At 36.8% G+C, this 21,747-nt stretch overlaps 1 protein-coding gene across 1 annotated transcript in view; it reads right to left on the bottom strand.

Annotated features, from left to right (window-relative positions):
* The window catches only part of TMC1 (transmembrane channel like 1), a 141,936-nt gene that overhangs the window by 110,913 nt on the left and 9,276 nt on the right, over nt 1–21,747 (bottom strand). The window contains exon 2 of the mRNA XM_055578311.1: nt 4,355–4,402. Within this exon, the coding sequence (XP_055434286.1) occupies nt 4,355–4,402 (48 nt within the window). The remainder of the gene's footprint in view (nt 1–4,354; nt 4,403–21,747) is intronic.

Genomic DNA, 21,747 nt, shown 5'->3' with positions numbered 1-21,747 from the left:
ATTATCAGTTCAATACATAAGGGTTGAATGTTTAATCACTATGTGCTAATATTACTTCTATCTTAGAACAAACAATAAGAATGCAAGGAAATGCTATAAATTAAAATAATTTTGAAGAAATTAATTTATGCCTTGACATAATTCAAATACCTTTCTAATTCAAATCATTCTCATTCTTTTTTTTTTTAACTTTTTAAAAAAAACTTGAAACATAGTTGATTTACAATATTATATTACTTGTTTGGGTGTACTGCAACTGGTTCAGTTTTATATATATATATATAATATATATATATAATATATATATAGTAGATTATTTCCCATTATAGGTTTTTACAAGATATTATATACAGCCCCCTGTGTTACATGGTAAATCCTTGTTGCTTATCTATTTTATGTAAAATCATTTTTATTCTTAACTTCAAATACTTATTTTTCCTAAATTTTTTCTCTTTCTTAGATGAAATTGATAGTAAATAACTTTGCTTGATCATTCTATCTTTTTGATTAGAAATAGATAACTAATAAATTTAATACAAGTTTGAGAGAAATGATATTATTTTATTTTATTCACCAACTGACAATTAATGCCTCATATGTCCATAACTTCTTTGGAAGCTTTCCAGTAAAGAGTAGGAGGAGAATTCAGTTCCTTCCTTCACTATTTATGACAGACAATCCTACTTCATCTTCACTTTTGCTTTTTAACTTCTGATATTTATAGTTAATTATTATTAAAAAAACAAATATTACTCGTAATTATCACTATCTTTTTAAATAGAAGCTACTATAGGGAAAAAATTGTGCTTTAATGGAAAACTATGAAATGTCTGTACCATACCCTTCTATGTTGTCTGATGCTGATTCTATGGAAGCTATCTTGTAACTTTGTAAATTGTAGATCACTAGATAGCAATGCAAAATAGTTCTTATCCGTAGACAAGCAAGTGAACTCAGTGCAGACAACCTTCCACCACCAAAAAAGAAAGGAAACAAAAAAAACCCCACAAAACAGTCATGTCTTCACTTGCACCAATCAGTTTAATATTCCTGATCTATAAATGAATCTGTTCTTTGAATTTTTCTTTGAACTGGTAACTGCTATAAATTGCTCACCAGATTCCTCATTTATTAGTTAAATATGTTCATTTTTACATCAGATCAGATCAGTCGCTCAGTCGTGTCTGACTCTTTGCGACCCCATGAATCACAGCACGCCAGGCCTCCCTGTCCATCACCAACTCCCGGAGTTCACTCAGACTCACGTCCATCGAGTCAGTGATGCCATCCAGCCATCTCATCCTCTGTCGTCCCCTTCTCCTCCTGCCCCCAATCCCTCCCAGCATCAGAGTCTTTTCCAATGAGTCAACTCTTCGCATGAGGCCGCCAAAGTACTGGAGTTTCAGCTTTAGCATCATTCCTTCCAAAGAAATCCCAGGGCTGATCTCCTTCACAATGGACTGGTTGGATCTCCTTGCAGTCCAAGGGACTCTCAAGAGTCTTCTCCAACACCACAGTTCAAAAGCATCAATTCTTCGGTGCTCAGCCTTCTTCACAGTCCAACTCTCACATCCATACATGACCACAGGAAAAAACATAGCCTTGACTAGACGAAACTTTGTTAGCCCTTGTAATGTCTCTGCTTTTGAATATGCTATCTAGGTTGGTCATAACTTTCTTTCCAAGGAGTAAGCGTCTTTTAATTTCATGGCTGCAGTCACCATCTGCAGTGATTTTTGAGCCCAAAAAATAAAGTCTGACACTGTTTCCACTATTTCCCCATCTATTTCCCATGAAGTGATGGGACCAGATGCCATGATCTTCGTTTTCTGAATGTTGAGCTTTAAGCCAACTTGTTCACTCTCCACTTTCACTTTCATCAAGAGGCTTTTGAGTTCCTCTTCACTTTCTGCCATAAGGGTGGTGTCATCTGCATAGCTGAGGTTATTGATATTTCTCCCGGCAATCTTGATTCCAGCTTGTGTTTCTTCCAGTCCAGCGTTTCTCATGATATACACTGCATAAAAGTTAAATAAACAGGGTGACAATATACAGCCTTGACGTACTCCCTTTCCTATTTGGAACCAGTCTGTTGTTCCATGTCCAGTTCTAACTGTTGCTTCCTGACTTGCATACAAATTTCTCAAGAGGCAGATGAGGTGGTCTGGTATTCCCATCTCTTTCAGAATTTTTCACAGTTTATTGTGATCCACACAGTCAAAGGCTTTGGCATAGTCAATAAAGCAGAAATAGATGTTTTTCTGGAACTCTCTTGCTTTTTCCATGATCCAGCGGATGTTGGCAATTTGATCTCTGGTTCCTCTGCCTTTTCTAAAACCAGCTTGAACATCAGGAAGTTCACAGTTCACATATTGCTGAAGCCTGGCTTGGAGAATTTTAAGAATCACCTTACTAGCGTGTGAGATGAGTGCAACTGTGCAGTAGTTTGTGTTTTTATTTTTTTATAAATTTTGTTATCTTTTCAACATTACTTATTAAACTTTTATTGATATTCCAAATCTAAATAAGATCTAAACATTACCAATATTACTAAAGTTTGACTAGCAGAGAGAAACAGGAGAATAACTTTTCTAATTAGGTTTTGAAAACTGTACTCTTGTTATCAAGACCAAAAATTTGTTAAATACTGTGGCAGATGTTGCATGATATTCAAACCCCACTCTGGCATTTTGAAAATCTACCCAGCCTTTATTGTTCATTTTAGTCGCTAATCATAGAAAGAGCAAGGGCCTCGTAGGAACTGAGAAACAATTTCACCCTCAAATAACTCAAAAATTCAAGAAGCCACTTGGTATTCTGCATTTTAGTATATTTTACATTAAAGCTAAGATATTAAACTTGCAGAGTTTTATCATGGATGAAAAGTATATCATTATATTTATCTTTTAGCACTTAGGACAAAAAGGCTATCTTTAGTGTTTTCACTAGTTTCCAAATATTCAAATTCTTAAAAAAAGAAGTGTTTTTACAGTTGCCTACTAAAAGTGGATTTACATAAACATTACCTTTTGGAATGGGCTCAATTTAGTTTTGAAGGGTAGCAGAATATACCACCTTAAAAAGACATTCAGAATATAACACCCCAAAATATGCCACTTCAGTGTATTGACTATTTTGAGATGTGGCACTTGAAAAACAGCAAATGCAGAAAGAGATTTTCTCTGAATTCTTCTTGTCTGCCTGAAAACAGAGCTTCCTAAAGGAACTCAACTGTCATAAATCCCCTCCCCAGGAATTTCATCCCCAAGGAACACTATAGAAGTGTTCTATAGAGGAGACTATAGGTCAACACCACATGCAGACATATTTTATCATAAACTATCGTACCTCCTATCTATTCTCTTAAAACTTATTCTCTCCCAAGAGACCTACATACCCCTCACTTTTCCCTATTTAGATGGCATTTAAGTCTAAATTTTAAGCCACCTCACACAATTACTCAGTTTTTTTCTGGGTATCATCCATGTATACATGAGGTGTATGTGTTAATAAACTTCTGTTTTGGTTTGGTTTTGTTGTTCAACTGTCTTAGACTACAGGAGTATCAGTTAAGAAACTCAGAAGGGTAAAGGAAAAATTACTTTTCCTCCCCTGTAGTAGTCAAGTCAGAGCCTCTAGGACCTGTGTGAGACTCTGGGCTGTTTACGTGCAGAATGTACCAACTTAATGAAAACAACTGTCACCATGAACATTCACTGGCTGTCATATTGGCTCAGGTTTTTAACTGATAGTGTTGATGTATTCTCTAATTGAACTCTCCCTGAAATGCTGCACTTTCAGTTTTGATCAACTCAAAACTTTAGCTCATAAAATGATCTTTCTCTGTTCTTGTCCATGAGTGGTTTGCATGCCTGGAAACAGGTCACAATCTAGGCTCTTGAGCTGAACCTATTCAAAGTAAAAACAACAGGGCAATTTAGACAAAACATTCATGAATTCAAAAGAACAGGGTTATTCATTTTTATTGAACAACCTGATCACTTTAGTCAAAAAGGCCAACCTGTTATATTGTAATAGATTCAGCCTAAGGGAAAATATTTTAGGACAAAGAAAATAGTAAAGAAATAAAAAAGCAAAATTTTCTGGACCACCATCCACTTAATGATGAGCAGTTTATAAATTGGGTGGAATGTGTGTTTGCCAGTTGAATGGACTCTCAAGTGAAGAGTCTATCTGATGGACTTGGTTGCTCTTGCGAGACCATTGAAAGTCATCCACACGTGCTCCTGTGTTTGCATAGGGTCGCATATCCCCACAAGATAAGAAGACGAATCCCCTAAATTCACTGCTATGCCACAGGAAACATATCCCAACTGGGTCTATCCCCACTTACTTGAACTTTCCTCAGTATCATCTTCTTTCTCCTCCACTTGGATTTGCACTATTGAGGAAAGAAAAAATATAGCAATTCTTTAAACGACAGCACAATTGTTAATAACTGGTTTTTACTGTTGTTACTTTCATTGTAAAGTTTTCTGTTCAGTTAATATATTTTTTCAATAAACTTGTCAAAATGAACATTGTTTATTAAAGATATACAGCTACAGCATCTTACAGAGTGTTGAGCAAGGACTTCTCTGCTTCATCACCTTTGACAATTTGCAAAACACGTCAATCATAAGCCTGTCAGTTCAATTCAAAATAACTTCAACCAAAATAAATTCTGTTCTGCAGTAAGTCAACTTAGGGTTTGTTGGGTCATTTCATTGTATGATAAAGAAAGTTGTTAGCAAAGCTATATCCACATGCACAAACCATTTGGTTATTATAACCAAATTAACTTATTAAAATAGAGAATATTTCATTCTAACCAGCTACCCAGTGTCAAAGAACCTTTCAAAAATGCTTAAAAGCTGATATTTCATATTTTAATTATTTCTATACATATTATATGCAGCCTAAATTTTCCCATATATGATTTACCTTGACAATGTGGAGATAGGTGATTTAACAGTTCTTTCAAGACAAAGAATGTTTTTTCTGTTTATTCCTCCATTCATCCTTAGGGTCTTGTTTTCAGATTAGCTCCATTTTTATAAAGGCATATACAAGTTTTATAAAATTTTAATGGTACAATAATATCAGAAAATATTTTAATTGGCAGATTTTTCCCCTTGTCAACTACTATCTGTTCATCACAGGTTGAGTCAGCCAGAGACAAAGATCTGTGACTTGCAATGGCAAAAATCAGAGCAGACTATTTCTTTAAAGCACAGTTTAGTAACTCATTTAAAATATTAACTTACATATTTTATTTATGGTAGATGAGCCTAAGCCCAAAACAGCAAAGATAATAAACAATGCTGCTGTGAACAGAGGAAACAACCTCTGGTTTTGTTTCTGCTCAGCACTGTCAAAGGTTATTATTCAGAGCTTGACAGGCATATTGAAAAGGCAGCACATACAGAGTTTAAATTCTATTCACAAAGAAGATTATTGTAAAGGCACTTTTTGCCTTTAAACAGCATATGCATAAAAATTTTTACGATATGCAAAAATGTTATCACTCAATGTCAGCCATGGAATAGGAAAATAAGTGTTCTTTTATTCAGAGTGGACATATGCCTTTGTCACTGGCTGTAACTGGATCTGCAGGGGACAAAAGTCTTTATGTCACTACTGAGAGTTCACAATAGTGACGACAGACACTTCTCAGAAGATATTTTATATTCAACAATAAGTCATGGTCTTTACTTGCAATTAATGCTACCACCAAATTTCTTCAGTCAAAGAGGAATTCACTTAGGAAGGCAACTTAATGATATAAGATTAGCCTTAGACCAAGGTCTGATCAGTGGCATACTATAGGAACAGCTGAGGACAAATAGCAAAGGCTGACACACAGCCTCTTTTGCACCACGCATACCCAAAGCAAAAAATCACACAAAATACTAAACTGATTTTTAATAATCAACTCACTAGACATGATTAAAGTTAAATAATGAAATGGAGGAAAATAGTAAATAAATAGAGATACAAGCAAATCTTTAGGAAGGATTACAATCCTATTAAACAAAAACAGCAAAATGAAATGTCCCAAGCCAAGGAGATGAGTGACAAATCAATTTCCTCTGCTAACCAGAAGAGAGAGAATGCAGGGCTGGAGTCATGGATCATCTTCTAAGGTACAGGAAGGATAGTTATAAATAGCCATTAAATAAAACTGCATAAGGGGAGATAACTCTGCTGTGGTTGCAAGTAGAGAAGAAAAAAAGAGCTATGGTTTCTGAGTGATGTAATGGACAGTATTGCAGAAATAGCCTCTTTGTTCCTCTTGAGGTGACTCTCCAATAGCTATACTCATCTGTGCATGATCATCTACACATTCTCAGTAGGTGCATTCTTTGTTTAACAGTGTTTCTTTTGTCTGGCAGTTTAGTCAGGAGCTACAGAGCCATTGTTTTATAGGTATTGTGACCATAATTGGTTTATTCTTGATTCAAACCCTCAGCAAAGGCAGCATCAGCAACAGGAACTAAATAGCAGCACCATGACCAGGAGATTGAAGACCATCAAGAGCCTCAGAGGAAGCTTGATTTTAATGTAACACTATTTAGTCTGAAAAGCTACTGTCAATGCTGATCTGCATCTCCTGAAACTCAAAGTAATGCTGAAGAACCAAGCTAAGAAGCCCCTCCCAAACAAAACCCTGTGCAAAAGAATAACTCAGATCATTTAAATGCGAGTTACAGACTGTCTTTCCCTTCTCAGACAATTTTTGGCATGGCTTGTTGCCATCCCTTCTCTCAGCAATCCCTGGTAGCTTGCTCCCAATCATATAACCTTCTCATGTTCTGGATGTTTCCCAAAGCCTATTGATTATGTACTTTAAAAATAACCTTTCTCCTGGGGAGTGATGGGAGGAGAATGGGACAGTTGGGGGTGGGTGTGGGGGGTCCTGTCTAAATGTTGAAGGCAGCAAGCAAGACTACATCGAAGTATGCTTATTTAAGAGTGGAATATGAAATAGGAGCAGATGAACTCCTAGGCAACCCAGATCCTCATTTCATGCAAATAGACCCAGTAATTAGAAACAGTAAAAGGAAACGACAGCAAAATGTCACATTTTAGAGGCACTGGAATCGTTCAGAAAAGTGAATGTTGTTCCAGGCTTTCTTTTTCAGTCTATAGCACTGAAAATATTGTATGGTTCTTCAGGATCAGAGTGGCCAAGTAGCTGAAAGAGCTGAATGATATCACCTGTTCCTCTGACCCACATTTAGCTCATGAAGGGATTATTGTAGCACCAGGTCATTCCTTTGGAAACTGAAAATTCATTTATTCAATTAGCATTTATTGTGCATTTAAAAGGCTCTATAGAATGGGGGAGCCTGGTGGGCTGTCATCTATGGGGTCGCACAGAGTTGGACATGACTGAAGTGACTTAGCAGCAGCAGCAGCAGCATAGAGCAAAGTGTTCTGGACTAGGAGTTTGTAGACTATAGAGGAAAAGTGATAGTACTTAAGGAGTCTAGCTATTTGATGCAAAAGAACGACTTTATAACAATGAGATTCAAGTTTAGGTATGAATATCTTATCTAGTTTACTTGGGTTATTGTAGCAATGTACTAGTTATGTTTATTAGCAATGTGAGTGAGTGAAGTCATTCTGTTGGGTCCGACTCTTTGTGACCCCATGGACAATGGCTTCCAGGCTCCTCCGTCCATGGGATTTTCCAGGCAAGAGTCCTGGAGAGGATTGCCATTTCCTTCTCCATATTAGCAATGTACTAGTGTTATTTGTTTAGGGTTCCTTTGTGTATGAGCAAATGTCAACATCAGTTCTTCCCATATAAATGGGGTACATTTCCAGGAAATACAGCTAATATTTCATAATAGCTGTAAATGGAGTATAACCTTTTAAAAATGGAAAAATTATGTAAAAAATTACATACAATCAGACTAGATCAGATCAGACACTCAGTCGTGTCCAACTCTTTGCGACCTCATGAATCACAGCACACCAGGCCTCCCTGTCCATCACCAACTCCCGGAGTTCACTCAGACTCACGTCCATCGAGTCAGTGATGCCATCCAGCCATCTCATCCTCTGTCGTCCCCTTCTCCTCTTGCCCCCAATCCCTCCCAGCATCAGAGTCTTTTCCAATAGTCAACTCTTCGCATGAGGTGGCCAAAGTACTGGAGTTTCAGCTTTAGCATCATTCCTTCCAAAGAAATCCCAGGGCTGATCTCCTTCACAATGGACTGGTTGGATCTCCTTGCAGTCCAAGGGACTCTCAAGAGTCTTCCCCAACACCACAGTTCAAAAGCATCAATTCTTCGGTGCTCAGCCTTCTTCACAGACCAACTCTCACATCCATACATGACCACAGGAAAAACCATAGCCTTGACTAGATGAACCTTTGTTGGCAAAGTAATGTCTCTGCTTTTGAATATGCTATCTAGGTTGGTCATAACTTTCTTTCCAAGGAGTAAGCGTCTTTTAATTTCATGGCTGCAGTCACCATCTGCAGTGATTTTTGAGCCCAAAAAATAAAGTCTGACACTGTTTCCACTATTTCCCCATCTATTTCCCATGAAGTGATGGGACCAGATGCCATGATCTTCGTTTTCTGAATGTTGAGCTTTAAGCCAACTTGTTCACTCTCCACTTTCACCTTCATCAAGAGGCTTTTTAGTTCCTCTTCACTTTCTGCCATAAGGGTGGTGTCATCTGCATAGCTGAGGTTATTGATATTTCTCCCGGCAATCTTGATTCCAGCTTGTTTATTCCAGTCCAGCATTTCTCATGATGTACTCTGCATATAAGTTAAATAAGCAGGTTGACAATATACAGCCTTGACGAACTTCTTTTCCTATTTGGAACCAGTCTGTTGTTCCATGTCCAGTTCTAACTGTTGCTTCCTGACCTGCATACAAATTTCTCAAGAGGCAGGTCAGGTGGTCTGGTATTCCCATCTCTTTCAGAATTTTCCACAGTTTATTGTGATCCACACAGTCAAAGGCTTTGGCATAGTCAATAAAGCAGAAATAGATGTTTTTCTGGAACTCTCTTGCTTTTTCCATGATCCAGCGGATGTTGGCAATTTGATCTCTGGTTCCTCTGCTTTTTCTAAAACCAGCTTGAATATCAGAAAGTTCATGGTTCACATATTGCTGAAGCCTGGCTTGGAGAATTTTGAGCATTACTTTACTAGCGTGTGAGATGAGTGCAATTGTGCGGTAGTTTGAGCATTCTTTGGCATTGCCTTTCTTTGGGATTGGAATGAAAACTGACCTTTTCCAATCCTGTGGCCACTGCTGAGTTTTCCAAATGGGCTGGCATATTGAGTGCAGCACTTTCACAGCATCATCTTTCAGGATTTGGAATAGCTCAACCGGAATTCCATCACCTCCACTAGCTTTGTTCGTAGTGATGCTTTCTAAGGCCCACTGGACTTCACATTCCAGGATGTCTGGCTCTAGGTCAGTGATCACACCATCGTGATTATCTGGGTCATGAAGATCTTTTTTGTACAGTTCTTCTGTGTATTCTTGCCATCTCTTCTTAATATCTTCTGCTTCTGTTAGGTCCATACCATTTCTGTCCTTTATCGAGCACATCTTTGCATGAAAATTTCCCTTGGTATCTCTGATTTTCTTGAAGAGATCCCTAGTCTTTCCCATTCTGTTGTTTTCCTCTATTTCTTTGCATTGATCACTGAAGAAGGCTTTCTTATCTCTTCTTGCTCTTTTTTGGAACTCTGCATTCAGATGCTTATATCTTTCCTTTTCTCCTTTGCTTTTCGCTTCTCTTCTTTTCATAGCTATTTGTAAGGCCTCCCCAGACAGCCATTTTGCATTTCTTTTCCATGGGAATGGTCTTGATCCCTGTCTCCTGTACAGTGTCACAAACCTCATTCCATAGCTCATCAGGCACTCTATCTATAGATCTAGGCCCTTAAATCTATTTCTCACTTCCACTGTATAATCATAAGAGATTTGATTTAGGTCATACCTGAATGGTCTATTTAAAACAAAAGCACTGCCTTTATCAAAACTGGGCATATACACACACTTTCATGTTCGCCTGCAAAATGGTAAGAAACTGTTCATTAATTAAATTAGAATGGTATTATTTAAGAAAAAATTTAAAAATAAATTAAAATATAAAAAATTAACCTTTTAGCTTAGACTAAACTGCCCTGAGACAGACATTAATCCATGCCATAACAAGCACATTTCCAAGTCTTCAGTGAAGAACCCATGTCATCAGTATGTGGTATGATGTGGGATGTGAGAGGAAGAGAAGAATCAAGGATAATTCCAAGGATTTTGGCCTGGGTAACTGGGAAGGTAGAGATGCAAGGAAAAGAGATAGGAGGCTCTAGGGAAAATAGGTTAAGTAGCAACTGTTGAAGTTCAGTAGTTTAATCTGACTATATGAAATCACCAAACTATACTGAGATATCATTTCCCCTACAGAGAGTGGCCCAGCACTCAGCTTCCATTAATTTATCAAAACACTATCATTGGTGGATGTTAAGTAGGGAATGGAAGCCACTGTCCATGAAAGCAAACAAAAATAATGGAATGTGATCTTTCTTCTTCTCATATATCTATCTACCAAGGATATAAGATCTGATTCAGTTTAACTCAGCAGCTCCATTTATTTTTACTAGTTTTAGGTCAGGATAAGAAAATATTCAGGCTTCCCAGGTGGTGCCAGTGGTAAAGAACCTGCCTGCCAATGCTGGAGACATAAAAGACTCAGGTTCAGTCCCTGGGTTGGGAAGATCCCCTGCATGAGGGCACAGCAACCCACTCCAATATTCTTGCCAGGAGACTCCTATGGACACAGGAGCCTGGCGGGCTACAGAACATAGGATTGTAGAGAGTCAGACATGATTTAAGTAACTTAGCACACATGCACTCAAAAAGATATTCAGGAGATTTGTTTATAACAATCTGAAATCCTTCATGTCATGGACTTGAGCATGATATTCTGGAAGTCACAGAGTAAAAAGAATAATTATTTAGCTATTAGATCAATCAAATACGTTAATGAACCGGTAAACTATAAGACATTTAAAAAAATCCTCTGAAGTGGGAATAACAGAATGAGATCATTACACAACTGTCAGTAAGGTATCTTGGGAAAAGGTTTAATTTGACAGACCTAGGCTGATATTCTTTCTCCAGGTGCCTGCATCTTTCCTTTAATACCATTAAAAACCTTAAGATCATAAGGTCTTCTATAAAACCACTGAAAAAATCATGGGGTGCATACGTCCAACAATACACTAATGGAAATTTGTATAATAAATGCCAAAAGACTGGTCATATTTTCAAACATTATAATATCTTGAGATACTAAATAGTTATTTTACATTTGTGGTTACAAAATCACAAAAAAAGAATAATAATTTTGGTTTTTGTTAAGACTCACCTAAGGAGGGAGGGTGGCAGGCAAAAAAATATATATCACTGCTTGTAGTAACTGTCATTCTCTAATGTCTTTCCTTTTGAATTATATTTATTTTTAAGGCTCTGTGGCCCTTAAGAAATAGAAAATAAATAGCTGCTGATGCCTGCTTTATTAAAAACATAATATAAAATATTGTATTTGCCAAATGGAAGAGAATTAAGTCTATAGAGAAACACATTTTACCACAAGGTTCCAGAGAGACAACCCTGAGATAAACAAAGAGAAAAATAGAAAATTCACTCAAAATAAAGATAAAATAAGAGAGGATGCACACCAAATTTTTTGGCACTTTTTCCTTCTGTTTCCATAGTATATAACATTAAAATTAAACAGACTGAGTGAAATGGGTAGCTGGTATTCTAAATTCTACCACTCACCCCTGAACGGTCAAGAGCAAATATGAAATGATGAATCATCGTTCTTCAAATGGCAAAATATATACAGAAGTGTTTGCAAAAAGCTGCAATCAAATATTTCTTGACACCATGGTCTACAGAAAGAACAAAGCAACTCTTATTCTATGTGGTTTGGAGGGTTGACTTTAACTATATCCAGGAAATAAATAGGTATTTACAAAGGCATTAGAGCTCTCTATAGTTACAAAAAAGTAAGTGGTGTCTTTCTTCTTCTTTGCATTTAGATTATTTTGGGGGGAAGGACATTTCTTATTTAACCATGCTGTCATAATATATATTCAGAGTGTGTGCTCTCATACTACAATTACCATGACAAAGGGCAACTGCTGTAAATAAATGTGCTAAAATGAAAATACATTCTCCTGTGTGAGTTTCTGTGGCTATTAACGCAATGAAAATAGTGTGTTATACACCCTTGATGACTTTGCTTCTATATCCTTGGATTGCTTAGAACAAAAAGGAATCTTACTGTTGCCCATGAAATTTCTGTAATATTCCCAGTCATGAAGAAGAAGGGTTGTCCGGATTCATGGGTAAACAAACAAAACAAAACAAACAAAAAACTATGAAACAACTGAAAGAAGATGATTGTTCTCAGAGCATAAAGAAGTATGAAGCAAGGCTGACTGAACTCTATACAGTCTCTACCCATCCTTCTTAGCACCAGCCTTTGTTCACACAGAAGATGCTAATTAATACTCATTAGCATACATTAGCAAATGTTAATGAGTATCTTCTAAAGAACAAAAGGCACTGGGGGCAGAGAGTCAGGATGAAAGCTGAATGGTGAGAGAAGGGCTCCAACAAGACAGGCAGAAAAAAGAAAATGAGGGCAGCTTAGAACTTGAATTTATTTTCTGAAATTTAGAATTTGTTTCTCTGACAAAATATTAATAGGATTAAGGATGAAATAATTTATTTTTCCTTAGAAAAAGTAAGTCATGGACTAGAATGAATCATTCTTTTTTCTGCTTTTTAGCTGTTTGGGAACAATTACACATAGGATTTGCTACTCAACTAGGGATATTAGATACCACTATCATCAGTTAATGAAAAAGAATTCTGAATTCTAGGTGTCCTCAGGAGTTTATATAGCTGCCAGGCTCCTCTGTCTATGAAAGTCTCCAGGCAAGAATTACTAGAGTGGGTAGCCATCCCTTCTCTAGGGGATCTTCCAGATCCAGGGATCAGACCCAGGTCTCCCGCACTTCAGGAAAATTCTTTATGATCTGAGCCACCTGGGCTTCCCTGGGAATGCAGGAGACCTAGGTTCAATCCCTGGGTCAGGAAGATCTCTCCAGGAGAAGGAAATGGCAACCCACTCCAGTATTCTTCCCTGGAGAATCGTATGGACAGAGGAGCCTGGCAGGTCACAGTCCATGGGGTCGTAAAGAGTCAGACATGACTGAATGACTAATACACTTAGGAATTTGTAAGTATTGCGATCAACTATCCACCCATGCCAATTTCTTTCTCACAGACTCAATTTATAATATTTAATAAGACCAAACACTTAAGTAATTTGTAGGTAGTCTGTCATTTTATTAAAATAGCTCACATAAAATGTGATATATGTGTTCATTTATATCCTAAGGGCAGTTGGTTAACATCTGAGTACTCTAGTTAGTAATCCACAATGGTAGAATGAAGTTTTAACATCCAAAAGACTAGTCAGAAGTACTTCAGCCATCTCTACCTCAAACTAACACTAGATGATTTGTTAAGTGAAGTAATCCTTCTTAGAGGTGAACTTCATGAAATCAAATGTAAGAGAGAGAGAACTATTGGTCTGTTTCTCTAAAGAATCCTAATACAAAGAGTATCTGCCTTCAGGGTCATCTTGATGGAATTAGACAAATACTAGAAACAATAACACAAGATATAATGGCAAGTTCCCCAGAGACATACAAGCATAAATGTCTATTATAAATATCTATTAGATATTAGAACTCTATAAATATCTATTAGAGTCCATAAGAGAGTGAGATTATGCTCATTAGGACTTTCAGGATATTCGATTTTTGCAACATTTCTTCAAATATTTCTGGAAATAGGCAGAACATTAATCAATACAAATGAACACATTTCACTATTTAATTCCATTTGTATTAATTCCAATTCCTTCAAGATCATGGCCATAAAGAACAAAGTTTATTTCTATCACTGGCCTACTACTGAAAAATAGGAGCAAAAAAGAAGGATTTATGCTCATTTGGGTTCCTAAGACTATTGCATTCACATAGTTGGCAGCGGCTCTAGTAGAAAGAGCCTGAGGTTTTAAGTCAGACAAACTCATATTTGAGTTTTGGCTCTGCTACAACTTTATGCCATAACTTTGGCTAATTCATTTAAATTCTCTATGTCTTAGAGAAAGGAAGGAGAACTAAATGTAATATGCAGGCACGTAATATAGTGCCTCACACACAGCAAAAGTTATAGTAATCTACAAGGACAGTTCAAATGCTTTTATGCATAAACAAAAATTTTGCATCTTTCACCTAAAATTCTAGGAAGACAGGAAGACACAACTACTTTGACCTTTACTTTAATATTTTGCGCTCTGCAAGTAAGAAAATTGCCACAATATTCAGTCTGAGATTATAGTTAAGACTAATCACCAAAAGATGAAAACAAGGAATAAAATTTGACCCAAAACTTTCCGTCTCTTGATACTCTTAGCTTTACTCCTCACCACACCTGTTTATGATGCTAGCCAATGTTGAAAGTCATGCTGTCTGAGCCAACAGTCAACTTCATTAGCCAGTTTTTGCTTGTCAATAATTGGAGCACTTGTAGCACAGGTTTAAGTTGAACAAAAAGCAAGGGACCAATAGCCATTGTGAGTAACCATCTTCCAGTGACACAGAAAATTAGTTCCATACAAAAAGATAGAAGTCTGTGGACTTCGGAATGAGAGATTTTTATATCCTCTCTTACTCAGCTTCCAAATTCCTTTCTTGTCAGTACTCTGGCATCCAGAGGACAAGCTATCAGGACTATGTAGCAACAGTGTTCTTGCCTGGAGAATCCCAGGGACAGCGGAGCCTGGTGGGCTGCCGTCTATGGGGTTGCAGAGAGTCAGACACGACTGAAGCGACTTAGCAGCAGCAGCAGCAACAGAAAAGAGAGAAGCAGTATGAGGAGCACTCAGTAAGTACCTGACAGTCTGCTAAGTCTACTAAAAATTGGAATCAGCATCCTGATTATAAGTGATTTTTTTGTTTTCAGTTAAAGGTAATCAATTTTATCTTGATTAAATGCCAGAAGGTTGGGACTATGATTGTAACTATTATGTCTCACAGAGAAGGGCAATGGTCAAATATTAAGATCTAAATTCAGTCCTATGACAGCCAGGTGGGAGGCAGGCGAGAAAGCTGATGCTGATTAAAAGAGACCCCTTTAAAAGAAAAACAAATAAATTCAGGTGCTCATTACATTTTCAAGTTCCCATCATTTCTTGCTTTTCTTTCCATAAAATGGACTTACTTTGATTATTGAGACAAACCACATCCTAAATCAGTTTCCTAATCTAGTATAATACATTTTTTTCAGGCAGTTGAAGGTAGGGCTAAAACTGTAATGGTAGCCTCAGAAGCTATTTGGCCTACCTAATGTAATCAAGTATTCCCCAAGAAACTAGTTTCTAGGTCTTACAGAGCCAGAATAGCCTCTCAGCTCTTTGCTCTTAGAGGTGAGATCTTATCACTCAGACATTCATCAGAACTGCTCAGTTTCACATCCTGTCTCATGTGTCATGAGAAGTCACTGTGAAAGCGTGTGTGTGTGTGTGTGTGTGTGTGTGGAAGAGAGGGAGAGAGAGAGAAAGGGAATTTTAAAAGCCTCAAGGAAAATTTCAGAATCCTAGATTTCTCTTCATAGCCTCTGCATTATTCTCAACCATCTATTTGGTTGGCCAAATATTCTTTTGTGGGTCAGTTTTGAACAGTAAATTCAATTTCTATTCAGGTTACCTATCTCTTCTTGAGTCAGGTTTAGCAGGCTATCATACAAGTAATTTGTACAATTTACCTAAGTTGTCAGTTTCTTGTCATGAGTTGTTCATTGTTGTTGTTCAGTCACTCAGTCGTGTTCAACTCTTTGCGACCCCATGGACTGCAGCACGCCAGGCTTCCCTGTCCTTCACCATCTTCCGGAGCTTGCTCAAACTCATGTCCATTGAGTCAGTGATGCCATCCAACCATCTCGGCCTCTGTCGTCTGCTTCTCCTCCTGCCTTCAACATTTCCAAGCCTCAGGATCTTTTCTAATGAGTCAGCTGTTTCCATCTGGTGGCCAAAGTACTGGAGCTTCAGCTTCAGCATCAGTTGTTCATAATATTGCCTTATTAATCTTTCAGTATCAATAGGATTTGTAGAGATGTCGCTTGTCTCATTTCTGTCTTCTACTAGGTGAATAACTATATTTAATTAAAATTATTTATCATTGGAAAAGACTCTGATGCTGGGAGGGATTGGGGGCAGGAGGAGAAAGGGACGACAGAGGATGAGATGGCTGGATGGCATCACTGACTCAATGGACGTGAGTCTGGGTGAACTCCGGGACTTGGTGATGGACAGGGAGGCCTGGCGTGCTGCAATTCATGGGGTCGCAAAGAGTCAGACACGACTGAGCGACTGATCTGATCTGACTCTTGATAAATTCCTGATTAATCTGGACAGAAGTTTATCAATTTCATTGATTTTTTCAAAACATAAGTTATTAGTGTCAATTTCTCTATTGTTTTTATCTTCCATTGATTTTAGCTCCAGCCTTTATTACTTACTTTCTTTTGCTTATTTTGAGTTTTATTTACTCTTCTGTTCCTTTTGGCTTCTTAAAGTAGAAACTGAGATCACTGATTTGAGACATTTCCTTTTTTTCTAATATAGGTGTACAGTGCTACAAATTTTCCTTTAAATACTGTTTTAGCAGTTTCCAAATTTTTTTAAATCCTATATGTTTATTGTAATTCAGTTCAAAACACTTTCTAATTTCTGTTTTGCTTTCTTATTTGACCCAAGGGTCATTTAAAAGTGCAATATTTACTTTCCAAATTTTGGGGGGTTCCAGATAAGTCTTTTGCTACTGATTTCTAGTTTAATTTTACTGTAGCCAGAGAATATACTTTGTACAATTTGAATCTCTTCAAATATATTGAGATTTATTTATAACTTACAATATGGTTTATCTTGCTAAATGTTCTATATCTACTTGAAAATAATGCATATTCTGCTATTCTTAGGTGGAGTTATATAAATTTCAGTTAGTTCAAAATGGTTGATAGTGTTGTAGAGGCCTTCTATATGCTTATTAATTTTTTTGCTTGTCTTTTTACAAAAAAGGTGCTGAAATCTGACTATAATAGCGAGTTTGTGTATTTTTCCTTTCAATTCTATCAGTATTTGCTTTGTGTATTTTGAGGTTCTGTTATTAGGTATACAAATATTTAAATTTTTTATTTCCTCTTGATTAATTTACCCCATCTGTATGAAATGGCATTCTTTAATCCTGGTAATGTTCTTTGTTCTGAAATAGAACTTGACCAATATTAACATGATCACTCCAGCTTTCTTTTGATTAGTCTAATACGTCTTTTTTTCCCCCATTTTTTTTACTGTTAAACTATTTGTATATTTATACTGAAAGTGAGTTTCTCATAGGCAACATATAGTTGAATCTTAGTTTTTGACTCTAGTCTGACTGTTCCTAACTGTTAATTTGGGTATTTAGACCATTTATGTCTAATGTTAATCCCATGCAGTATATGTTTCATCTTAGACACTGTCTGCAGAAGATTAATTTTATCCCTTTAATTTCATCTATGTCTCTACTTAATTTTTCCATTAGTCTCTTGAATGTGTGTAATAAGGTTATAATAACTATTTGTCTACTATTTATATTATCTGTATCTGTATCATCTTGGTAATTATGTTTCATTGATTTTTTCATAATTAAATATATTTTTATGCTTCTTTATATTCACGATAATATTTGATTACATAATAGAAATTATAAATGTCTTTATTGAGTGTTAAATATTTTTATATTCCTATAAATATTCTTCAATTTTGTTCCGGTATGCATTTAAGTTACCTTAAAATAGTTTTATTCTTTAGAGATTCACTTTTAAGCTGTTAGGTGGGACTAGAACAACATTTGGTCTAGGGCTAACTTTTCCCTATTGCTAAGGAAAAACTCTTCTTAGTACTCTGGATTCCTGGATTCCACGAATTATAAGATTTTATATTCTTGCTGGTAGAAAGACGAACTACTCCCAGAATTGTGTGGGCTCTAGTGATTTCTCCCTCTACTTTGGAGGTTCTTTCCCCAACCACGTGCAAACAAGGATTATTATGCAGTTGAAGTGTCAGTGCCTGCTCAGTTGCTTCAGTCGTGGCCGACTCTTCGCATAGAAACACTGCAAGTCTCCAGAATGCTCTCTCTCTGTTCAGCTTTCTCTTCTGTTCAGCCCTGTGAATTTTAGCTGCTTTAGCATCCCTGGGCTCTTAGCTATATCGCCTCAACTCAGGGAGCTCATTAATCTCTGCATACATCCCTACTCCCTACACTGTGGCCTGGAGACTCTCTCTAGACAGTGGCTGGGGCAGTTGTAGGGTTCACCTCATTTGTCTTCCATTTCTTAGAGGCTACTATCCTTTGTTGTCTGAGGTATAATGTCTTGAAAATGGTTGTTTCATGTATTTCGTCCACTTTTTAAAAATTTGCTTCAGAAAGGAGAGTAAATTTGGTGTCTTAACCAAACGAGAAATCTATTCATGCTAAATGTTCTAGCATTCTGTAGATTGAGTTCTTTTTTCCAGTCACATGTGGGAAACAGATCAAAGCAAAACATGAGTCAAGCTCCCTGGCTGCCTCCTGGCTCTTTCTTCTTTGTTTCATACCCAATACCTTCAGGTAGTTAGAGATCAGAAATCAATGTTTTATGAAAAAAGGGTGTGCAGGCTGAGGTGAAATATGCCAAAATGTTAGCAGACATATCTGGATGATGAAATTGTGAGAAAGTTTCTTCTTCTTTAGATTATTTCTGTATTTCCAAATAATTATTATGGTAAATTATTACTTACCACATTTACTTTTAAAGATACTTTAAAAAGCAAAGTTGTATTTTGTTTTTTATTTTAAGTCTGAGACTTAGGGATACAAAAAAATAAGGGAAATTTTTGAAAAAAAAAAAAAAGCTGCAGAAAGTAAGAGGTTACTGCTTCACTATGTCTTTTAGAATCTCACACAAACTTATTTCTTTGACTCTTGCAGTTATAAACTACCCCTGTGTCCCTGTAAAGAAGGCCTGGATTATGAAGCATCATGAAAAAAAAAAAAAACAAAACAGGAATAAAGCAGCCAGAATTTAGCAAACAACATTTTTTCCCACAGTGTTAGGAAGAAACAGCCAACTCATAAAATGTTTAGTGCTTTCTTCAGTAGTAGCTAAAATGTTCCACCTTATAATGGAGCTCAGAAAAATGTCTCTGAGACATTCTGCAAGTTTAAGGAGAAGTGACGGGAGAGAGTTTCAGTTAATTAACTCTACTTTCTCTTGGTTACCAAATAAAGAGATCTCAGTTGACTATTTTATTCAATAAATAGGTCAAGTACCTGCCATCATCTTTACTTAGAGAGAGAACAGTACAGAAATATCCAGATAATTCATTCATTAATTCATTCAATCAACAAGAATACAACAAAGCACTAGGAAGGACTTTGTAGCTTAGCTGAAGGAACTGTCTTTTTCTTAGAATCAGAGAGACCTGAGTTCAAAACCTAGTTCTGCCACTTCAAAAAGCATGACCATAGGCCACATATAACCTCTCTGAACATCGGCTTTCATTTCAACAAATTGTAAAAGCAAATAATTTCATAGGAGTGTTGCAATAATTAAATAAGCAAAATGTATGTAGCAGTGTCTGATATACAGAAACACTCAAATCTAAAATAATCTAATGAAATCTGGGGAACTGTAAAATAAATAAAATGTTTTTCTTTCATTTAAAGAGGTCCAGTCTGGCTAGAAGATAGGCTATGCACAAATAAAACAGTTGGTGTAAGGTGGAATGTAAGTACCCTGATATTAAATGTCAAAAATAGGGAGCTAAGAGAGAGGAAACATCCCAGGGAGTTGAAATGGTCAAAACAAGCTGCATTAAAGAGGTAGATTCCCACTGACTCTCTAGATGTAAAGAGATTGGAAGTCATCACTCCCACCCCCAAAACAAGAAAAAGCTGATAAAACTGAAAATCAATAACTCTTCTAACATCTGTCAGAGAATCAACATCACAAGGCAGCCCCCAAAATTAGAGAGAGAGAGAGAAGCAAATACAGAGAATTACAATTTACCAGAGCAAAATCTACAAGCAGAATCCCCCACGGGAACTGTTACTGGGTAGAAAATTCTACACTGTAATGGATAAATTGCTGAAGGCTCCCTGTGAACAGTTCTGAGAGTTAAACTGAATCTCTAAAAAAAGAAGTAAAAAAAAAAAAATCTTAATAAAAAAGAAGCAGAATTGGTAAAGAGAAAGTTACAACCCCACTGAGTTGACAAGATGGGGGCTGGAATTTATAGCAATAGGCACTGTTAGCCATGAAAAATGAATAAATTAAAACCTCAATTAAATAGAGTTTGGAGACCAGAAGGGGGAGCTCTCACACCCTGTGACCAAAACAGAGCCCAGTAGGAAGACAGATTCTTTTCCTAGCACAGACTCAGCCAATGAAAAGCCATGGACTCTTGGCTTACTAAAGCCCTATCAATTTCCTTTTCCTTTCTATCACTTTTTTTTAAAATAAATTTTATTGGAGTATTGTTGATTTACAATGTTGTGTTAGTTTCTGCTGTACAGCAAAGTGAATCAGTTATGCATATACATTAATTCACTCATTTTTTAAGATTATTTTCCCATATAGGTCATTACAGAGTATTGATTAGAATTCCCTGGGCTATACAGTAGGTCCTTATTAGTTATCTATTTTATATGTGTGTGGCTGTGTGTGCTCAGTCGTGTCCAACTCTTTGCAACCCCATGGACTATAGCCTACCAGGCTCCTCTGTCCATGGGATTTTCCAAGCAAAAATCCTGGAGTGGATTGCCATTTCCTTCTCTACTATTATATACGTACTAGTGTGTATATCTCAATCCCAGTCTCCCAAATTACACACCCGTCTTTTCCTCTCTTTAAAAGTGTTCCCCTTCCCTCCATGCAGGAACTTGCATGTAGCTAACCGTGGCTGCAGACCCCTAATTGTAATTTTATGTAGATCCCCAATAAATCTCTTTTTGCTGGAGAAATATCTGGCAGTCTGTTTGTTTCAGGTCAACATACTTGACTATGTTACTGCCAAGCAATTGAAAAATTACAGGGATTAAAAAATTCCAGAGTCCACAGAGAAACCCAGTGATGGCTGTGTTATTATCTCAAATTTTAGACAGATTAAGTGGATAAATTCATTTACATATAGTGGGTTGTATACATGTTTGCCTTTAGTACTTCCCAAGATCTAACTACACATGGTAGTGAAGGAATTTTAAAAGGTACAAATCCACAAGACAAAGGGAAAGAAGGACTATCAGCAGATGAGCGATCTCTACACCATTTCAAAAATGAGAGAACAGAGAAGTCTGGTGTCTCTAGGCAAAGGAAGGTAGTGCATATACATTTTTATAGTGAATATATGGCAGCTAAGAGGAAGGAAGCTGACTTACACTGCAGAATCCAAGGGAATATACCTCTAAAAAATATACCTTACAGGCTGGAGGGAGAACGTAGGGGTGAGAAATAGGGTAGAAAAATGCCCTAACTTGAAAGTCAACACTAGAAATTTCCTTTGCCATGCCACCTGCAAGAGCAACTAGAGAGATGGAGA

Source organism: Bubalus kerabau, chromosome 4 (assembly GCF_029407905.1).
Source record: "Bubalus kerabau isolate K-KA32 ecotype Philippines breed swamp buffalo chromosome 4, PCC_UOA_SB_1v2, whole genome shotgun sequence".
NCBI lineage: Eukaryota > Metazoa > Chordata > Mammalia > Artiodactyla > Bovidae > Bubalus > Bubalus kerabau.
Note: the sequence above shows the minus strand (reverse complement) of the source record. Positions and strands in the feature narration are given on the sequence as shown.